Source organism: Miniopterus natalensis, chromosome 15 (genome assembly GCF_054644295.1).
Source record: "Miniopterus natalensis isolate mMinNat1 chromosome 15, mMinNat1.hap1, whole genome shotgun sequence".
NCBI lineage: Eukaryota > Metazoa > Chordata > Mammalia > Chiroptera > Miniopteridae > Miniopterus > Miniopterus natalensis.
In genome coordinates this window covers 36,521,148-36,538,688 of record NC_142095.1, presented here as the reverse complement: position 1 = coordinate 36,538,688, position 17,541 = coordinate 36,521,148, and the positions used below count along the sequence as shown (strand labels likewise).

Sequence of the window (17,541 nt, the reverse complement as noted above, 5' to 3'; positions counted from 1 at the left end):
GGCTCCCAACTCTAAGTCCTCTCCTATCCATGCCCCAGGGTTAGGCACCCCAAAGATTCCTCCCAATTCCTGCACAGGCAAAGCATACTGAAAAAGCATTATAGCCCTGGCCAGGCGGCTCAGTTGGTTGGAGCGTCACCCCGTACACCAAAAGGTTGCAGGTTCGATCCCCGGTCAGGGCACATGCCTGGGTTGTGGGTTCCATCTCCAGTTGGGGTGCATGCAGGAGGCAACTGATTGATGTTTCTCTCTCACATCGATGTCTCTCTCTCTCCCTTCCTCTCTCTCTCAAAACATCAATAAAAGAGCATATCCTTAAGTGAGGATTAAAACTATATATATTTAATTAAAAAAATTCAAAACAAAACCCATTTATAATTACTCCACGTAGTTCTTTAAAAAATGATAAATCTTTGTCTTACAAGTAAAAATCATAAAGAGAATAAAACCAAAACCATGAGAGTAAGAGAAGAGCCGAGCAGGAGGAGCGTTAGATGAGTGACACCCACGTAGGGAAGCCCAGCAGCACAGAGCTTTGCTGAGCGTCCTGGCAGCCAGAGGAAAGCAGAAAATGAGCTCATTTGCTTGCTAAGAGGAAGCAAACCAGATCATCAGGGAAAACATTCTTTTCCCAGCTCTTGAGCTCTGCAGGGTGTTTACTGAGTGAGTCTTTCTAGCAGGGTCAGCGGAGGCCAGTGGGAGGGGCTCCAGCAGCAGGTTTGCCAAATGCTAGGGAACACTCTCCGTCTGCCTCTCCGGCAAGCCTGGTTGGCTGGCAAGAGCCTCAGGCTAAGTTGCTGTGAGAAAGGGAGCAGCCTTGGGGGCTGTGTCGGACTTGCTGTGGGGCTAGCTCTAAAATACATACCAAGGTGAGAGAGGGGTGTCCACCCCAAACTTGTCCCTCTGGGACACCATCACCTGGGCTGGGCTGTAGAATTTGTATAAGAGCATAGGGGTTGTGGGTGACTTTCTGGCCCAGCAGGTGTCCTCTGTGAACAATTAGAAGTAGGTCCATGCCCTTCATTGTTTTATTCACTGAGTGCTTTCCAGCACCTTCTCAGGCCAGGCCCTGGGCAGAGTGCTGTGGATACATTGAGCACCATGACAGACACAGTGCCTGTTGTGACAGCTGTCACTCAGAGAATGACCAGGTGCTTCAAGGAGTTCAGAGGGGGTCACCTTGTTCTACCTGGGGAATATCAGGGAAGGTTTCCTGGAAGTGGCATGGTTGGGGTTGAGTTTTGAAGAATAAAGACATGTCAGCCTAGTAGAAAAGGAAGGCAAGGACACCAGGCCTAGAGCCAGGACATTGTGCATTCAGTTTGGGGGGTGGGGTTGATGAGGAGGGGGTGCTGGAGAGGTGGAGGAGCAGGGCCAGGCCAGCACTGGCTGTGTACACCTTGCCATGAGGCATGACTTCTATCCTGAAAGCCAGGGGAGCCATCAGAGGCTGTAGACAGGGACAGACACAGCCAGAGTGACGTGGGACTGGGGGGAAAACAATCTGCCTGGAGTTGGCCTGCTTAGAGAGCTTCCCTGACTGTGCTGAGGGGGGGAAGGGGCAGATTTGGGCTGTGAGCCTCCTCTGCCTTTCTGCCAGCCTGCTGGGCTGTGCTGCTAGCTGGAGCAGCAGGACAGAGGCAGGAACTTCAGGAGGACCAGAAACCATATGATGATGCCTCTTCACACCCTCCCTCTGACCTGATCTCTCTCCCCATTTCACAGATGTGAAAACTGACCTCAGGATGCTGGTTTAAAGCCACATGGCTCCTCAGCCCACCTTGGATGGAATGGGTGGCAGGGCTTGCCTACTTTAGGATGTCCCTTCCCGGGCCTGGGCCCTTTTTGCCAGCCTAGCTTGGACACCTGCCACATTCACTCTGGAGTCATGTCTCATGTGACCTTCTCCCTGGAGCAGCAACAGCGCCAGTCCACAAGTTGCCCCTCGTAGACTCCTGGGGCAGGGGGGTGGGTGTCTCCTCTGATGATAAATGTTTCCTCCTGGACTGCCCCCAAATACCCTCTTCAGGACACCAGGCTGGTGTCCCTAGGAAATCCAGAGGGGCCCCTGGAGTGGGAGGTAGGAAAACCTCCTCGTGACCCACGACCAGATCCCATCTCCACCCCTACTGGCATCCATGATCCTTCCCAATCTGACTAACCTCCTCCAGCCTTATTGTGTCCCTTGCTGTGCCACTGAGCAGAGCTGCCCACTGTTTCCTTCAGTGGGTTATCCTCTACCCAGCACACCCTTAGCCCCCCGGGCAGAGAGAACAGCAAAGGCAAAGGATCTGGGGTAGGAGGGGTTATGTTTGCAGAACTGGAAGCAGTCTGTGTGTCTAGAACCCAGAAAGTAAGGAACAACGCAGGTGTATGGAGTTGATGAAGCTGAGAAGCCATAGGAAGGACTTTTGTCTTTGTCCCAGGACCAATGGATGGGAGATGTCACTGACAGGGTTTTAGGCAGGGAGCAGTGATTGGTTCTGCTCTGTAGAAACCTCTCTCTGGACACAGGGAAACTCAGGAAGGGACAGTTGCAGTTGTTCAGGTGGGAGAGGCTCTCAGAGCCCCTAGTCCAGGAACCAGTCTGACCTCTCACCTCACCCAGGACTTGTGAGGGTATAGCAGGTGGTCACCCTGGAATGGGGTGTGATTGGAGGATCCCAGGGATCCCCAGTCCAGCTGAAGCCAAATTTGAAGCACCCATGCAAACAGAAATGGATCACTAAGCTGTGTGCCCTCTGATCCTAGCCCAGAATGTTGGGTTTATCTGCTGAAAGGATGGGTGGTTGGTGGATGGATGGATAGTGGGAGGGTGGGTGGATGGATGACATCTACAATTAGCTGCAGGCTGTGTCTTCCCTGGAACACTGCTTCTCAGTCATAGAAGGACCTCCAGGCCTGAAGGTCCTGATAGAAGGTCCTAAGCCAGGACCCCTGACTTTTCTTACGACCCTTTTGGACTCTGAAATCCACTCAGCCCTTCCCAACTTCTCAGAGACCCTTTGCTTCAGAGTCAATTCTTTTTTTTTCCTTCCCCAACCATCATACATTGGACTCCGCTACCCCAACCAGCCCTGTCTTTCAGCTGCATTGCTGGGGAGGCCCAGGAAGTTGCCTTCCTAGCAGGCAGCCCCTCCTTTGAGCTGCCTCAGGTCCCGGCTGGTGTTCCCCAGAGCAGGGGCTCAGAGAGGCATGCAGAGGATGGCAGCGGTCTGGTCTCCACCTTGGCCTTTATTGTTGAAGCCCTCCCTCAGGCCTGGCTCTGTGCCCCTGTCCCAGATGCCAGGCCAGCTGGGCCGCCATCTCAGAACAGGCTGGAGACAATGTAGTCGCTGTGGACCCCATCAATCAGCCCATAGCCGTTGTTGTGGACGAACCAGCACTTCACCAGCGTGCCATTGTTGACATCCTTCCTGTAGTCTTTCTGGAAGCCCCTGGAGAAAGGAGAGAGCTGCTGTGATGCACAGGGTAGGCGGATGGCTGCTATGCTATGGACCTAAGGTTGGAAAAGGGTGTGACGTTGCCAATTCTAGGAGTCCAGAGCTCTGGGCAAGAACGAGGTTGCACAATGGCTCCTTCTAGGGTGCTGCTGAGTTTGGCCTTTTCCTGATTTGGAGAGGCCTAGAGGGGCCAAGAGCCCAGAGGGAAATGAGGGCACCCCACAGAAGACAAGAGCCTGCTGGGCCGACGTGTGTAGGCAGAGAGGGCTCTTTCCCCCTGGCTTGTTACTGGGCATGGTGAGGATGTCAGGTGAGCCCTTCACCTGGTGACTGTCAGCCGATGCTTCTTTACCACCATTGTGGCATCTGGCTTCATGGGATCAGCGCCTGGGCGGAGGTCAGACACTCTAAAATCAAAGAAGCTGAAGAATTGTCCTGGGAATAAAAGCATTCACACTGTCAGCCCCTGCCACGGCCCCAGGAAACATGGCCACTGGCCTTCCAGGGTTAAGGCAAAGGGTGCTGCGTGCGGGGTCTGGGGTGGGGACGGCCTTTCACGTGGCTTTTCCCTCTGCCCTGTGCATAGCCTGAAGCTTGAACGTTCCATACCCAGCAGCCCGTGAGTCAGTGCTGACATCCGGTGACTGTCCACCACATAAAATCCCAGGTAGTCAAAGCGGACGGGATTTTTCTTCCACACCTGGTGCAGAACCACCACAAAGGTAATCCCCTCTCCAAAGGACACCACCATGTTCTTCCTGTTGATCATCACGGAGAGCCTGGGACAGAAGAGGAGGGCAGCAAGGGGCACAGTGGCCATGACACCTGGCATCTGAATCAAGGACATCTCAGCAGGGGCACCTGAGAGCACACAGGCTCCGGAAACTATCTCGGGTGTTGGAGAAAAGACGTGTCATGCGTGCCAACTGTGCCTCCACTGAGTGCATCCTGCTCCTCCATAAGCAGGAAAGGGGCTGTCCTGGGAATCTGGAGGCCTGGGATGGAGTCCCAGCTCAGCCACTGGCTTCCTGTGTGGACTTGGGCAGGTCCTACCCCCTTTTGGGCCTCTGGGAGTAATACTCCTGCCCTGCCCAACAGGTTCTGGGTAACCTAAAGACATAGGAGAGGCTAAGCAGTTTGGGAACTAGTAAGTTTAGCCAGAGGAGATGCAAATAGGATTCTTGTTATTACCGGATTGCGATTTCTACCTAATATTTTCCATCCATCTAGCCCTTCCCTCCGGGTCAGCCGTATGAACTGTCCAGCTACCAATTCTGGCTCTGACGGGCCCTGGGGGTTGGCTGGGGTCTATCATGGTCATCCTCCCCTAGGGCACAGCCTTCCCTGTGGCCCCTTATAGATCTTCTGTCCTGGGATTTCTTCAAATCCTTCAGGCCTCCTCAGATCATCGGACCACAGTGCCCCTCAGAGGCCCAATAGTGGGGCTTACCGATCCTGTGTGACCGTGACCGTGTCCAGCCAGCTGAAAGTGCTCTGTGCAGCCCCACTCCACAGGGTAATCTTCTCTGGAGTCACCTCTATCCGGAAGTCCATATGAGCATTGGCAATGCCCAGTTTGCCAAAGTAAGTCTTTCCGGTCTTGGAGTTGGAGTTGCTTCTCTTGTCACCAATGATCTGCCCATTAACTGTGAGGCCTGCCAGAGGCATGGGGCAGTAAGAGATCAACAAGATCTGATCAGCTGGCCTTTAAGGATGTGCCTTCCCCCTCAGCCAGACTTGCTGAGAGGTAGCAGAGAGGGGATCCCAAGAAGAGACCAAAACTTCAGAGCAAACCCAATCTATTCCTAGATATTCTTGGGTCACGCTGGCAGCTGAGGGCCCACATTATGGTCCTGTCCCTTGCCTGGGCCAGGGAGTATTGTTCAAGGAAAAACTATTCCCCAGATACAGGCATGTAATCCACATATAAAGATGGGTGCATTATGGGCACAGTGAGGACCTGGTCCGTGTGCCTACCCAGGGGTCTCCAGGCCTTCCCAGGAAGAGCCCTTGGCCCTAGCCCCAGCCTGCAGCCCCCACCTGTGATGGGGTCCTGAATGATGCGTAGTACTGTTCCTGGGTCTTCATCAATGTTGAAGCAGATCGCATCATCTTTCCCTGGGATGTTGATGATGAAGTGGGGGTCCCCATCCACTGAGGGCACATCAGAGAAGCGTCTGAGTCCTGGGGCCTCTCACTGTTCTGGGGGCCTCCCCTCACCCTCTAGACAGGCAGGAGGTGCTGGGCCCTGGGCCCTGAGCCTTGCTGCAGGAGGAGCTGGGGAACTCACCATAGTAGGAGGGTTGATAAGGAGACTGGTAGGTGTCTGTGGACACAAAGGGGGAGAGGGCTGAACTGAACAAAGCAGGCCTGGAAACCCACCCTGAGTTTGATTCATGCCCCTCCCTGTCCTGCTCCTAATGCTCTCAACACCCCCCACCCCCACCCGCATCCCTTCAGGGTCCAGCCGTCTGCCTGTCCCAGAGAGCTGACTTAGGAAGACCAGCGGGGAGCGTGCGGGGCTGTGCTTGGGCAGGGGGCTGCGGCGGCAGTGTGTACTCACTCAGGTAGGCCACTGAGGGGATCACTGAAAAAAAGCAGCCAAAGAGCAGGGGTGAGTGGGGTCTAGGGCTCCGTCTCCCCAACCCCCATGCCTTCTGCCTGTCTTGGGACTACCGGTACTCAGTGAAATCCCAACACTGACAGATAGAGGGCAGGGATGGGACCCTTGGGCTGAGGCTGTAGAAATGGGGGCATGCCAAGGGAACTTCTTTCTAGGACTGGTGGTAATATGGCTGTAATTTCACAGCTGTTTGTTGTCCTTGGTAGTAACACTCACGTACACACACACTCATCGCACACATACACATCAGTGACTACATTTGACAGGGCTATTCTGAGGGGAAAGCAGTGACCCGGTCCAAATGTGCTGCTGGGTAAAACAACCTGTATTGATCGAGGCAAGGCAGGCAAGCAGAAGCTAGAGAAGCTCCCCAGTGTGCTTGAAAGGGCCTCCTTGGTTCTCTCTTTTACCCTCCTCGGACACCCACCCAGCTGCTGGCTGAAGCTCACCTGTATCACCAGGACCTGTGAGGGAAGAATTTGAGGGATGTGTTAGAAGCCACAGGCTCCTGGGGTCTGGGCCAATGTCATCAGCCTGCTGCCTGTCTAACCAGCCCCAGGCTGTGGGCCTCCCAGCAGCCAGCTGTGCTCCCACTGGGTGTCCCCTGGAACTAGGAGCTCCTGGCCTGGCCTGGACCAGCTCTTTGCCTCCCATGCCTCCCAATGTCAACACCCCCACCCCCTGTGCCCAGTTGTGGGGATACTCAGGACTCCGCTCTTGGGGTATGGTGAGTAGGCCTGGTCCCAGCCTCCGGCTCTCAGGGCCTCTTCCTCTCACAATCCCCAGGCGCATGCTCAGGGCCCAACTATAAGGCCGGGAGTGCTGCTGCTTGTCTGACTGAGCCCTTCCCTGTTGCAGCCTAAGTCCCTCCTGGAAATGACCCTGGGCAGGGCACTCGCCCCTTTACTCATATCCCTTTAGAGACTCAGAGGCTCTTATTCACCTCACAGCCCTTGTCCATGCTGATGGCTTCACTCCCTCCCAACACCCTCCCCAGCCCTCGGCCAGTTTTCCTTCAGTGCCCCCTGGACCAGCTGCTCTTCAGTGCAGCTGGGCTTCCCAGCCTGGCCCGTCAGGGCACCCAAGGCCCAGGTCCTAGAGGAAGGCCTCCAACTTCCAGCCTTCACTCTCTGTGCCCACCTTCACCAGGCTTGTCAGCAATGGCCATCTGGTTGTCACTGTCCTCAGGCTTAGTCACCACCATTGAGGTCAGTGGAGTCACAAAGTGGTACTTGAGGGACAGGTCCAGGGCCTGGGCTGTGAGGTTCTCCTTCTCATCTCCATGGGCGTTCTTGCTGTAGGGAGGGGTGTGGTGAGAGGGTCAACCAGAGCTCAGCTCCCTGCCCGCCTCCTCTGCTCTGACTCAGCACCAGACCAAGAGCCCCGGAGGCAGCCTGGGACCCCCTCTCCCCAGGGTAGAGCCCATTAGCGCTCAGTAAAACCTGGTTCTCCAGCTCCCTGGGATAGATGGACAGGCTGTGCTTCCACTCTGAGGGGGCCTCAGTTTCCCCATCTATAAAATATAAGGGGCTCGAAATGGCCACTACAACCGCCTGTCATGACGAGTGCTCAGCAGGTCCCAGGCCCTGTACCAGGAGCTTCACAGGCTAGTCCTACCTAAAAGAAGGCTGGCATGGCCTGTCAAATGGGCCCAGGCTCTGCCCCCTGGGGACTGAGGACCGGGTCCAGTCTCAGCCTCTCCGTCACTGCCCCCAACGTCAGGCTGGGCTCTGCCCCGGAAAACATTCCAAGGGGCTGGGGGGAAAGAGGGCAGAGCAGCTGGGTGTGTGTGGGGCGCACTTCTGGGGGTATGGCCCAGTCTTTTTCCTCTTGGGTACCCCCAGAGCAGAGCCACGGGCAGGAACAGGGAGGTGCTCGGGCAGTTCCGGGGGCCTGGTGTGGGACCCAGCTATGTGAGGGATGGACCAGGGTCACCGTTTCTCCAGCAGCTGCTCAATGGTGAGGTAGGCCCAGAGCCGCTCGATGTAGTTCCCAAAAATGTAGTCTTGCTCCTTCAGGGCCTTCTCCATCTCCTTCAGGTCCACCTCCTCCGTGAAGGTCAGGTCATTGACAGCCTGGGGCAGGGGTGGGAGAAGGTAAAGGCTTAAGGAATGATGGCCTGGAGCCAGGTGGGCCAGGTCCGGAGGCTGCCACTGCAGGCCCATCAGCCGGGAGGCACAGGCTCCATTGGTGCTTGATCCCCCAGCCCCCGCCCATATCCAGGCCCCAGCCCAGCTCACCCCCTGGCCCTTTACATCCGCCTTAAAGTTGTTCATGTCAATATCCATGAGGCGCCCAGCCACCACGATCTCAGAGCCATCATAGAAGTGCTGGTAAGTGTTCCTGGTGAGGTCCAGGATAGCATTCTCAGGGTACTCCACCTCCACTCCCATCAGCAGCGGGTTGGCCACCTCCTCATAGAAGCCCTGGATTCCAGAGAGGGGACCTGGTCATCTCAGGCCACCAGGGCAGGCGGGCATGGAGAGGACAGTGTGGGAGGGTTCTCACTGCTGCCGCTGAAGGTTGTCGAGCCCCACAGGCTGGACCAGGCCTAGCCTGGTCTCCACTTCTACGTGGCCCTGGCTGTGCCCTTCAGTGTGTGGGAGTCCCCCTCCCCCAGGCAGAGATTGGGAAGAATACAAGAGGTGAAGGCAGAGTTCTTGCACATAGAAAGCACTCAAGGAATGTCTGTTGGAATGAAAGTGAGAAGCAGAGGGGGACCAGAGGAGAGGATGGCTAGAGAAGGTGGGGTGAGGTGGGGTGGGGTGGGAGCAGGTGGGGGTGAGGTGCAGGGGTCCACTGCAGAGGCGGAGATCCAGTCACCTGCGCCAGGAAGGGCTGGGGTTGCCAAATTTAACAAGTGAAAATACAGGCCATGCAGTTAAATATGAATGTCGAGTAAACAGGAAGTTAATTTTTGTTATAAGTATGCCTGTTATGGAATGTGTTGTGTACCCCCAAAATGCATAGGCTAAATTCCTTACCCCTAGTACCTCAAAATGTGACTTTATTTGGGGAGGGGGTCTTTACAGAGGTAGCCAAGTTAAAATGAGATCTTTGAGGTGGACTCCAATCCAGTGTGATTGGTGTCCTTATGAAAAGGGGACACACAGAGAGAATCTGATGTGAAGAGACAGGGAGAAGATGGCCATCTACAAGCCAAGGAGAGAGGACTGGAAGATCATCCCCTCAGAGCCCTAAGAAGGAACCAGCCCTGCAGACATCTTGATCTTGGACTTCTAGCCTCCAGAGCTGTGAGACAGTAAATTTCTGTTGTTTAAGCCACTCAGTTTGCAGTACTTTGTTATGGAGCTCCCAGCAAACGAATCCAGTGTCCTATGCAATCTTTAGGGCAGACTTACACTGAAAAAGTACTCATTTTTAATCAGAAATTCATATTTAACCGATGTCCTATATTCGATCTGGCAATCCTGTGAGGGAGCAGATGTGTTCTTTGTAGCCCAATGACAAAACCAGAGCCATTGCCGATGGGTAAGAGGTAACCAGAGGTAGATTTCAACTTAAGAGGAAGTTCTTTCTAATAATTGAAATGATCACCTGATGCAACAGCTTCCTGAGGAAGGCGTGAGCTCCTCCTTCCTGGAGGAGCATGAGATAAGGCATACCTGCATCTGCAAGTTGGCATCAGAATCCTCATAAATGCGCCGGGCAAACCCGTGGTTCTCCAGGGCCATGCTTTCCAGGAAGTTATAATTCAGATTGTTGCCAAATCCCAGGTTATATAAGGGGAACCTGCCTTCAATGGCCTTCCGCACGTTCTCCTGGATATATTGGGGTCTGCTTTCACCTGCAGGATAAAGGGGTGTTCACACTCTAGCCTCAGCCCTGGCAACTCTCTGGACCTGCTCTGTCTGAAGAGATCTGGCTCCTGCAGGTGCAGAGCTGGTGGTGTCATGGCCATGAGTCCTTGTCATGGCAGAGGGTGGGGAGCTCTGGCAGGGAAAGGCAGGGCCGTGCCTTGGGCTCACAGTCCCTGGGGGAGCCTGGGGATAGCTGCCCAAGGTCTTGTAACAAGCAGAGTACAGAGCCAAGAGCGGCAGCCAGGCACTGTGGTCCTGCTTCAGAGCCCTAGCTGCGTGCCTCACCCACATTGGCGTCCCCGTCGGTCAGCATGATGACGATGGAGGTGCTCCTCTCCGGGACTATGTGCTCCTCCCGGGCCTTGTTCAGCATGCTGATGCCTGTCAGCAGCCCGTCGTTGATGTTGGTCACTGGCACACAGAGAGCACTCTGTGGGTCCTCAGGGGGCCAGGGTGGAGGAGCTTGGGACATTAGGCCCTGCTCATGTGCCCAAGGACCCTGCCCACCAGTACTTGGTGGTCCTCAGTAAATACTGACTAGTGAGTTGAAGAATGAATGATTTACTCTTTCAAATGGGGGTAAAACCTGCCTCTCAGGGCTGCTGTAGGGACAGAAGCACATGGTGATTGGAAAAACAATTTGGAAAACAGTCAGATGGGCTCCCAGCCCCTCACTGGGAGGAGAGGGCAGCAGTAAAGACATTACTTATGATTCTCCACAAGAAACAGTCAATGATAAGATTTCTCTGTGGCCAGATCTTGCTGGGATTTGTGGAGCACCAGGATCATGGGTTAGACACAGACAAAATGGGTTTTCTTAGACTGCAGAGAAGATGCCCTGAGATCAAGCCTGAGGACCCCCACCCTACTCCTACCTCTACCCCCAACGAGGGTCTGCCAGGCCTGGACCAGCAAAGTCTGTGCCCTTGGGCCGAGAGGGGAGCAGTGGGAGCGTTGCACTCCCCGCTGTTCTTACTTCCTTGGTCACGAATGTTCCTCACAAACTCCCTGGCCTCTTGGATGTTCTCAGGAGTGGCTTGAACTAAGTTGTCTTTCCAAGTGCTCACATCTCCACTGAACAGGATGAAATTCAGGTAGTCATCCCCTTTCATGTCATCCAGTATTTTGAGGAGGGCATCCTTTGTCTGGGAAAGAGAAAGACGGGCAGACAAGAAGCTGGCAGAGGGAGCACCAGACACCTGGTGTCTTCCCAGCCCTGGCTGGTGGCTGGCGGCTGGCGGCGGGGCCCCTGCCACCTGCAACAAAGGGGAGACGCGCTTTGTGCCTTTTTTACTGTCCCCCTTCATCTTCTTTCACTGGAAATACCTGCTTTGTTCACTTAAAAAAAACAAACTGTCGCCCTGAAGTTGGTTGGAGTGTTGTCTCGTACACCAAAAAGGTTGTGGGTTTGATTTCTGGTTCAGGTTCGATCCCCAGTCAGTGCCTCTACGGGAGGCTGCCAATTGCTGTTTCTCTCTCTCTCCCCTTCTTCCCCTCTCTCTAAAAACCTATAAACATATCCTTGGGTGAGGATTTTTTTAAAAATCTCTCCCCCACACCTCTCACCCCACTTGCCCGGAGGAGAGTACCTGCTCCATTTTCCGGCCATACATGGAGCCGCTGACATCAATCACGAAGACCACGTTCTTAGGCACCACGGGAAGGCCTTGAGGTGCAAAGAAGTGCACAAAGTAGCCATTGACGATCTGCAAAGGGGAGAGAGAGACTGGAGGCCCATGTGTCTTTAGCCACCGCACATTGGCTACTCTTGCAAACAGCAGCAGATATTTAGCTTGCCAAGATGAAGATGTCCGTTCCCACCCTCCGGAGTGTGCCACACAGGCTCTGGGTGGCCTGCCACCCCCGTGCCCTGCAAGAAACTCAACCTTGGACTGAGGATCCAAGGTGATGGCACTAGATGCAGCCACTGCCCCTCCTGCACTAGCCCTCACTCCACTGTGATGTGGAATCGACCAGCCTAAAGAAGCCACTAGGGAGGTACCTGCACGTTGGCCGGAGACTCTCTGTTCACATCGTAGGTGATGGTGAAATCTCCTTTGAGGAGGGAGTCTGTACAGGTTGGGCATGAGCGCTGTTGGTCCAAGCTGGGCTTAAAGGACACTTGGCCCTAAGGGAGGGAAATAGAGGGCCTTGCTCAGCTTTGCCAGGGCGTGCCCACTTCAGGCCTCAGCCCAGGGTTACCTTGAGGGGTGAGGCATAGCTCTCATAGGGAGAAGCCCCGAGGTAGACACCTGGGCAGTCCTGCCACCATCAACATACACTGGCCTTTCTGAGCACCTCTCTCCCCTTGGAGATCAGGGCACCTTGGAGGGCAGCGGACTTGTCTGATTCAGCTTTTGTCTTTCCCTGTTCAGCTAAGTCCGTTAGCTCAGCCTACTTGGCATTCAGCACTGAGAAGCCACTTAGGGAGGGGAGTTTTGCACCATGAAAAGGAACTTCATGTTGGGTGGTATGTGTTGGTGCCAAGAGGAGGGGGAGGGGGAAGGAAGCAGAGCAGGGAGGTGGGAGAGGGCCTAGGGCAGGAGCATTGCCCTGCAGAAGCCAGCAGCCCTCTGAGTGTGTGCTCCTTGGGCCTCGCCCTAGAAGTCCTGAATGATTGAGGTTTGCTATTCATGTAAACATTTATGCATTACAGCCCATGACCAGCAAGACCCTAGAATAGCCAGGGGCCTTGGGGATCATAGTCAACCACCAAGAATAAAGTTCCCTTTCATCTTCTACTCCTCAATGTGGAGTCAGTAGATCTAAATGACTCCCTCTGACCTCAGTCTCCTTATCTGTAAAATGGGCAGTAACCTGCCCTGCCTACCTCCCAAAGTAGAATGAAAACGGGCTTTATAAACGGTTCCCACCACCACCACCACCAGTTCCAGCCCAAGCAACTGGTCAAGCACTTTGAGGTAATCAAGCACCCCTGCGGGCCCTGCTGAAACTGGAGGAGAAAGGAAGGGGGGTTCAGAAAGGGCTGCTGGGGCATGTCAGTTCCTCTGGCAGGTCAGCAGCAGCCCCCAGCCTCCAGCATCCTCACTCCTGACCCGGGTGGCCAAGGAGACAGTGATGGCTACCGACAGACACACTCACTAGCATCAGCCAAGCCCTAGGGCTCAGACTGGTCCTGCTAAGGGTCTGTGTTCCTGCCCCTGCCCCCCAGGCCTGAGAGGCATCTATACCACCTTCTTCCCTGAGAAGGACTTGGTGAGGGCACTTCCCAGGAGGTCATTGGTGATGAATGAGGCTTCAGCATCCAGAGTGCTAATGCCCTGGGGCTCGAAGATGTCTACGTTGATCTGAAATGTCCAAAGGTAAGAAGATGTTACTCAGTGGCAATGCGGAGGCCAGCCTCCAGGACAGTCATGGTGTAGGGACCGGCTTCTGGGACAACTCTGTGACAGCCATTCCTGATGTCTCCCACCAAGAAAATGGCCAGAAGGGCCCATCAATGGTACTCTGACCCCAAAGCTCTCCTACCGCCTGCCAGATGGTATCCAATTTCCACCACTAAATTGTTTACTTTGGGTTTCAGATCTGATGTAGGTAAAGCACCCACATAACCAGTTACTAGCTATACAGAGACACTTTGTGATGTTGCCCCTAAGGGCCCAGCGTCCAAGGATCTAGGTGGGTCTAGCCCAGCCTCCTCCCCTTTGCCCAGCCGCTGTGGCCAGAAACATGGTCATTCCCCCAGCTCTCTCAGCCAAGTGGTGAAGCCCAGACTTCTGTGTTCTTCACCTTGCTCCGAGCTCTGCCCCAGGGGCCCTTCCCCAATCCCCATCCTGTCCCCTGCAGCTTCAGCAGGGCCTGCGGGGGTGCTCGATTACCTCAAAGTCCTTGACCAGTTGTTTGGGCTGGACCTTCAGGTACATCTCGTACTTGCCCTTGTGCCTCTTCAGCAGCTCTTCATACGTTAGCTCGAAGGTGACCTTGCTGCCCGCAGCCACGTTGACCGACACTGTGAATTTCTCCAACTTCCGCCCAGAGGCCCTGAATGGGGGTGCAAGGCAATGACTGCCCTACAGACTGCACAACCCCACCCATCCTGGGCCTTGGGTTCAAGTGCCAGCCCCTTGGGGGAGACACCTACCGAGTCCAAGCCCCAGTTGCGTCAACCTCAAAATGGGACAATGTGAGAATTATGGACACATTTTGCAATAATAATAATAATGATAACTGCTGCCATTGTTGTTTGCATCCCTTGCAGACCAGACATTCTCCCCAAGGTCTGGGGGTCCATACTTACTTGACCAAACCAGCTGTCTTGCCCTGGGACACGGCCTTTTCATACTGCTTCTTAGCGACTTCCTTCTCCTTGACATTCCCAGGGTAGGTGACACCATCGATGGTCCTGCAGGGAAAGAGTTGGGGGGCTCATGCTGGTCCAGACTCCCCTCCAGAGCCCAGAGTCAGCAGCCATGGGGACACTCACAGGGTGAAGTTGGTGATGAAAGCTGTCTTGGGTAGCTCCACGTCAAAGGAAACCTCCTTGGCAGAATCTGCCCGGTTGACAGCCCTCGTGGTGACAACATTGTGAGCAAAGCGGGAGGTCACCTTGCAGCTGATCTTGGTACTGTAGACCTCTATGTCTTCAACCTTCTGTGGGAGAGGGGATGGCAATCAGTGGTGACCTGCCAGCCTGGGCCACTGGGAAACCAGGTCTTCAACCTGGCTACTCCTCTTTCAAGCTCCCTTTACAGATTCCCAAGGGCCCTGCCTGGTAAGTGACCCCTCCATTGTCCCAGTCACTGTGTTGGAAGCCTGGGTGGCCTCCTCCATCCCCATGTTCAGTTGCCCACCACTGTTCTAATGACGGGCGCCCGGGCGGTCCCGATGCCCTCGGGCAGGCGCTGGCCTTTCTGAGCACCTCTCCCCTGGGAGATCAGGGGCTCCTTGGGGGACAGAGGCCTTGTCTGAGTCAGCCTTTGTTCTCCCATTCACTGGGCCCTGCAAGTTCCTTAGCTCAGCCTACCTCGTTGCTCAGCAGCAAGAAGTCACTTAGGGAGGGGAGTTTTGCACCATGAAAAGAAACTTCACGGTGTGCCAAGAAGAGCTGGAGGGGGGAGGAACAAAGCCGGGAGGGGTGAGGGGCCCTGCTCTGCCTCCTTAACTCTATAATCTGTTTCCACGCAGCTTGTAGCCAGCGAGATCTTGTAAAAAGACAAACCTGACCCTGTTCCCCTCCCCCTGAGAACCCTCCTATGCTCCCCATTGTCCTCAGGACAGTGTTTCCCATGGCTCTGAGGTCCTCCAGGCAGGTCCTGCCTCCTCCACTCAAGGTGCTCCAGCCAAGCCAGGTGCCTGCACCTGTGACCCAGTGGGGTCAGAGGCCTGTCCTAGCTCTTCCTGTTCCCTCTCACGCTTCCACTTAGAAAGATCACACTCCATCCTACTGTGCCCTTTGGTAATCGCTTGATTCTATCTCCCAAACAGGCACTTATTTCTTATTTCCAGTGCTGAGAGGAGTGTGTGGGGCAAGACTTCATGACCCCAATACCCTCTTTCCCACGGGGAGGGGGGTTGGACTGAGGGAGGCTCTAGGGAGACATCTGGGTTAAACGTGGATATAAAGATGCTCCGTGAGGGTGTGATGGGACCATTCACTGTGTCCCCAGCCCAGCCTAGTACAGGCAACTGCTTGGTAAGTGTTTGTAGAAGGAAGGACTGGTGGAGTGACCGTCCTGAGCTGCATGCGGTGAGGTCCAAGAGGGCATGGTTGTCGCACCCTTTCCTGGGGCCTTGAGTCACATGAAGGTCTGCCAGGGCAGGGGGCTGTGACCTATTTGTCAGCTGTGCGGGGCCTGCTGTTACGGCCCACCTCTTCAGGTCTTGGGCAAGCAGCTCCATCCTGCCCTACCTCACCTCACCCCACCCCTGGTGAAAGTCCTCACCTCTTCCTGGAGGCTCCGTTTCTGCAAAAACAAAGACAAACACAGGGCTCAGGACAAGGGCAAGGCCACTGTGGCTAGGGGACGGGCTCTTGGCTGAGGTCAGGGTTCAGTGGTGCCCCCCCCATATACCTTGAAGGGCTTCTGGACATAGGACCCACCAGGAGCCACATGTCAGAGTAGGAAGGGCTCTGAATAGATGGGGAAACTGAGATCTGGAGAAGACAGGTCTCCAGGCTACCCAGGCGAGCAGGGCAGGGAGAATCAAACCCGGAGCTCTTCCCCTGCTCCATATACCCCGACTCACTCTGCCTTTCCCTGCACCTCAGGTCCGTGATGCCTCCTCTCAGAGAACCCCGCCACCACTGCACAGCACAGGGCTCAGCCCAGCCCTTCCCAGAGGCCTGTGCCCTTTTCTCGGATGTGGACTGTCATAGCTCCTCAGTGAGGTGAGCAGTTCATTGTGCATCACCCATTTGACAGGTGGGAAAACAGAGGCCCAGGGAGATTTAAGAGCCTTGCCCAGGGTTAAATGGCAAGTTTAGAGCCCAGTTCTCCCAACACTCAGTCCTGTCCCCTGCAGCTCACTACCCAGCCCTCTACCCATGTAGAGTACCACCCAGGCTGGGACCTCTGCCCATGTGATGGACCCAGATGGTGAAGAGGGGACAGGCTTACCTCAAGCAGCCTGGAGGGGCTTCTTGGGAAGCCAGAAGCCACCAAGCCAGAGAGCAGGGCCAAGATGACGCAGAGCCACCGAGCAGACGCCATTGCTAAGCACGCAGACCTGGCCCACAGTCTTTATATAAGCCAGCTGACCAGTAGGGTCAGTGACCTACAGCGCAGGGTGGGAGGAGCAGGAGGCGGAGGCTCTCCGGGAAGCTGGGGTGTGGGTGGAGTAACGGGGCCTGGATCTGCCTGAACCAAGGGGGCCCCGTGGGTATTGTCAACAGTGTAGGGACTTCACTCCCAGCGGCTGGGGGACATGGAGACCCTGGGGCAAGCAGAAGCTGTGTGTTGGCAAGTGAGCCCTGGGACTCTCTGGGTGGGGACAATAGTGACAAGGTGTGGAGTCACATTTAAAGCAAACAGCATCTCTCTGCATTGTTGCCTCTTGCCCGCACCACTGGCATGGCCTCTGGATCACAGCCACCCCCTTCTCAAGGCGGCCAGGGCACAGAACCAGACCCATCACTCAAAGGCTCCGATCTCCATGGCTGAAGCCCTCGTTCATTATCCTTCGGTGGTTCTCATGGCCCCAGGGAAAGGACAAACCCCAAGTCTGGTGGTCCAGCTCTCTCTGTGACCTGGCTCCAACTTGCTTTTCTGAACTTTCTCTCCGCCCGCTGGCATGCCCTCCCCTGGTCTGCACATCGCATCCCTCAACTCTGCCAGCCTCAGTGCCCTCCTCCAGAGCCTTCCTCTTTCATCTCCTAGCTGGCACAGGCAACCTCGCTGCATCGTTACCCTGTGTTGAGGTTTGCATGTTTAGGGCTGATCACTGCCCCTGGACTCGGGGCTCCTGGGGGGCCAGGCCATGTCATATTCATCTCTGAGCTCCCAGGGCCTGGGCAATGACTCAGGTGCCCTCAACCTCTTAAACAGTCATTTCCCACCCTGGCAGGGTGGCTCAGTTGGTTGGAGTGTCATCCTGTACACCAAAAGGGTATGGGTTCGGTTCCCAGTCAAGGCATATAATAGGGTTGAGGGTTTGATCCCTGGTTGGGGCACATGCAGGAGGCAGCAGATCGATG

At 55.2% G+C, this 17,541-nt stretch overlaps 1 protein-coding gene across 9 annotated transcripts; it reads right to left on the bottom strand.

Moving 5' to 3' along the window:
• Positions 1 to 3,307: 3,307 nt before the first annotated feature.
• On the bottom strand, positions 3,308 to 16,558 carry ITIH3 (inter-alpha-trypsin inhibitor heavy chain 3). 9 transcript variants are annotated; one of them, XM_016210235.2, is made up of 22 exons: positions 16,466 to 16,558; positions 15,791 to 15,811; positions 14,332 to 14,498; positions 14,146 to 14,250; positions 13,727 to 13,889; positions 13,082 to 13,195; positions 11,890 to 12,015; positions 11,477 to 11,593; positions 10,864 to 11,032; positions 10,173 to 10,298; positions 9,693 to 9,874; positions 8,307 to 8,492; positions 8,002 to 8,141; positions 7,203 to 7,361; positions 6,881 to 6,894; positions 6,007 to 6,030; positions 5,734 to 5,769; positions 5,484 to 5,597; positions 4,894 to 5,098; positions 4,053 to 4,222; positions 3,767 to 3,878; positions 3,308 to 3,437 (listed from the first exon to the last, which is right to left on the bottom strand). In XM_016210235.2, exons 1-22 carry the CDS (start codon positions 16,556 to 16,558, stop codon positions 3,308 to 3,310), a joined length of 2,673 nt encoding a protein of 890 aa, XP_016065721.2. The 9 variants fall into 9 exon arrangements, with proteins under 9 accessions (XP_016065721.2, XP_087680787.1, XP_087680785.1 ...); XM_087824661.1 differs by lacking the exon at positions 6,881 to 6,894 and adding an exon at positions 6,815 to 6,832 and having other exon boundaries at positions 6,007 to 6,018; positions 7,207 to 7,361; XM_087824659.1 differs by lacking the exon at positions 6,881 to 6,894 and adding an exon at positions 6,516 to 6,530 and having other exon boundaries at positions 7,207 to 7,361.
• Between the last annotated feature and the right edge of the window lie 983 nt (positions 16,559 to 17,541).

Excerpts from the sequence above, each read along its gene's own strand:
- ITIH3 (XM_016210235.2), bottom strand. The coding sequence starts at position 16,558 with ATGGCGTCTGCTCGGTGGCTCTGCGTCATCTTGGCCCTGCTCTCTGGC. Across the intron at positions 10,299-10,863 it reads GAACATTCGTGACCAAGGAA|TGACCAACATCAACGACGGG; the intron begins GTAAGAACAGCG and ends TCTGTGTGCCAG. Across the intron at positions 7,362-8,001 it reads GAGCAGCTGCTGGAGAAACG|CAAGAACGCCCATGGAGATG; the intron begins GTGACCCTGGTC and ends CCCTCCCTACAG.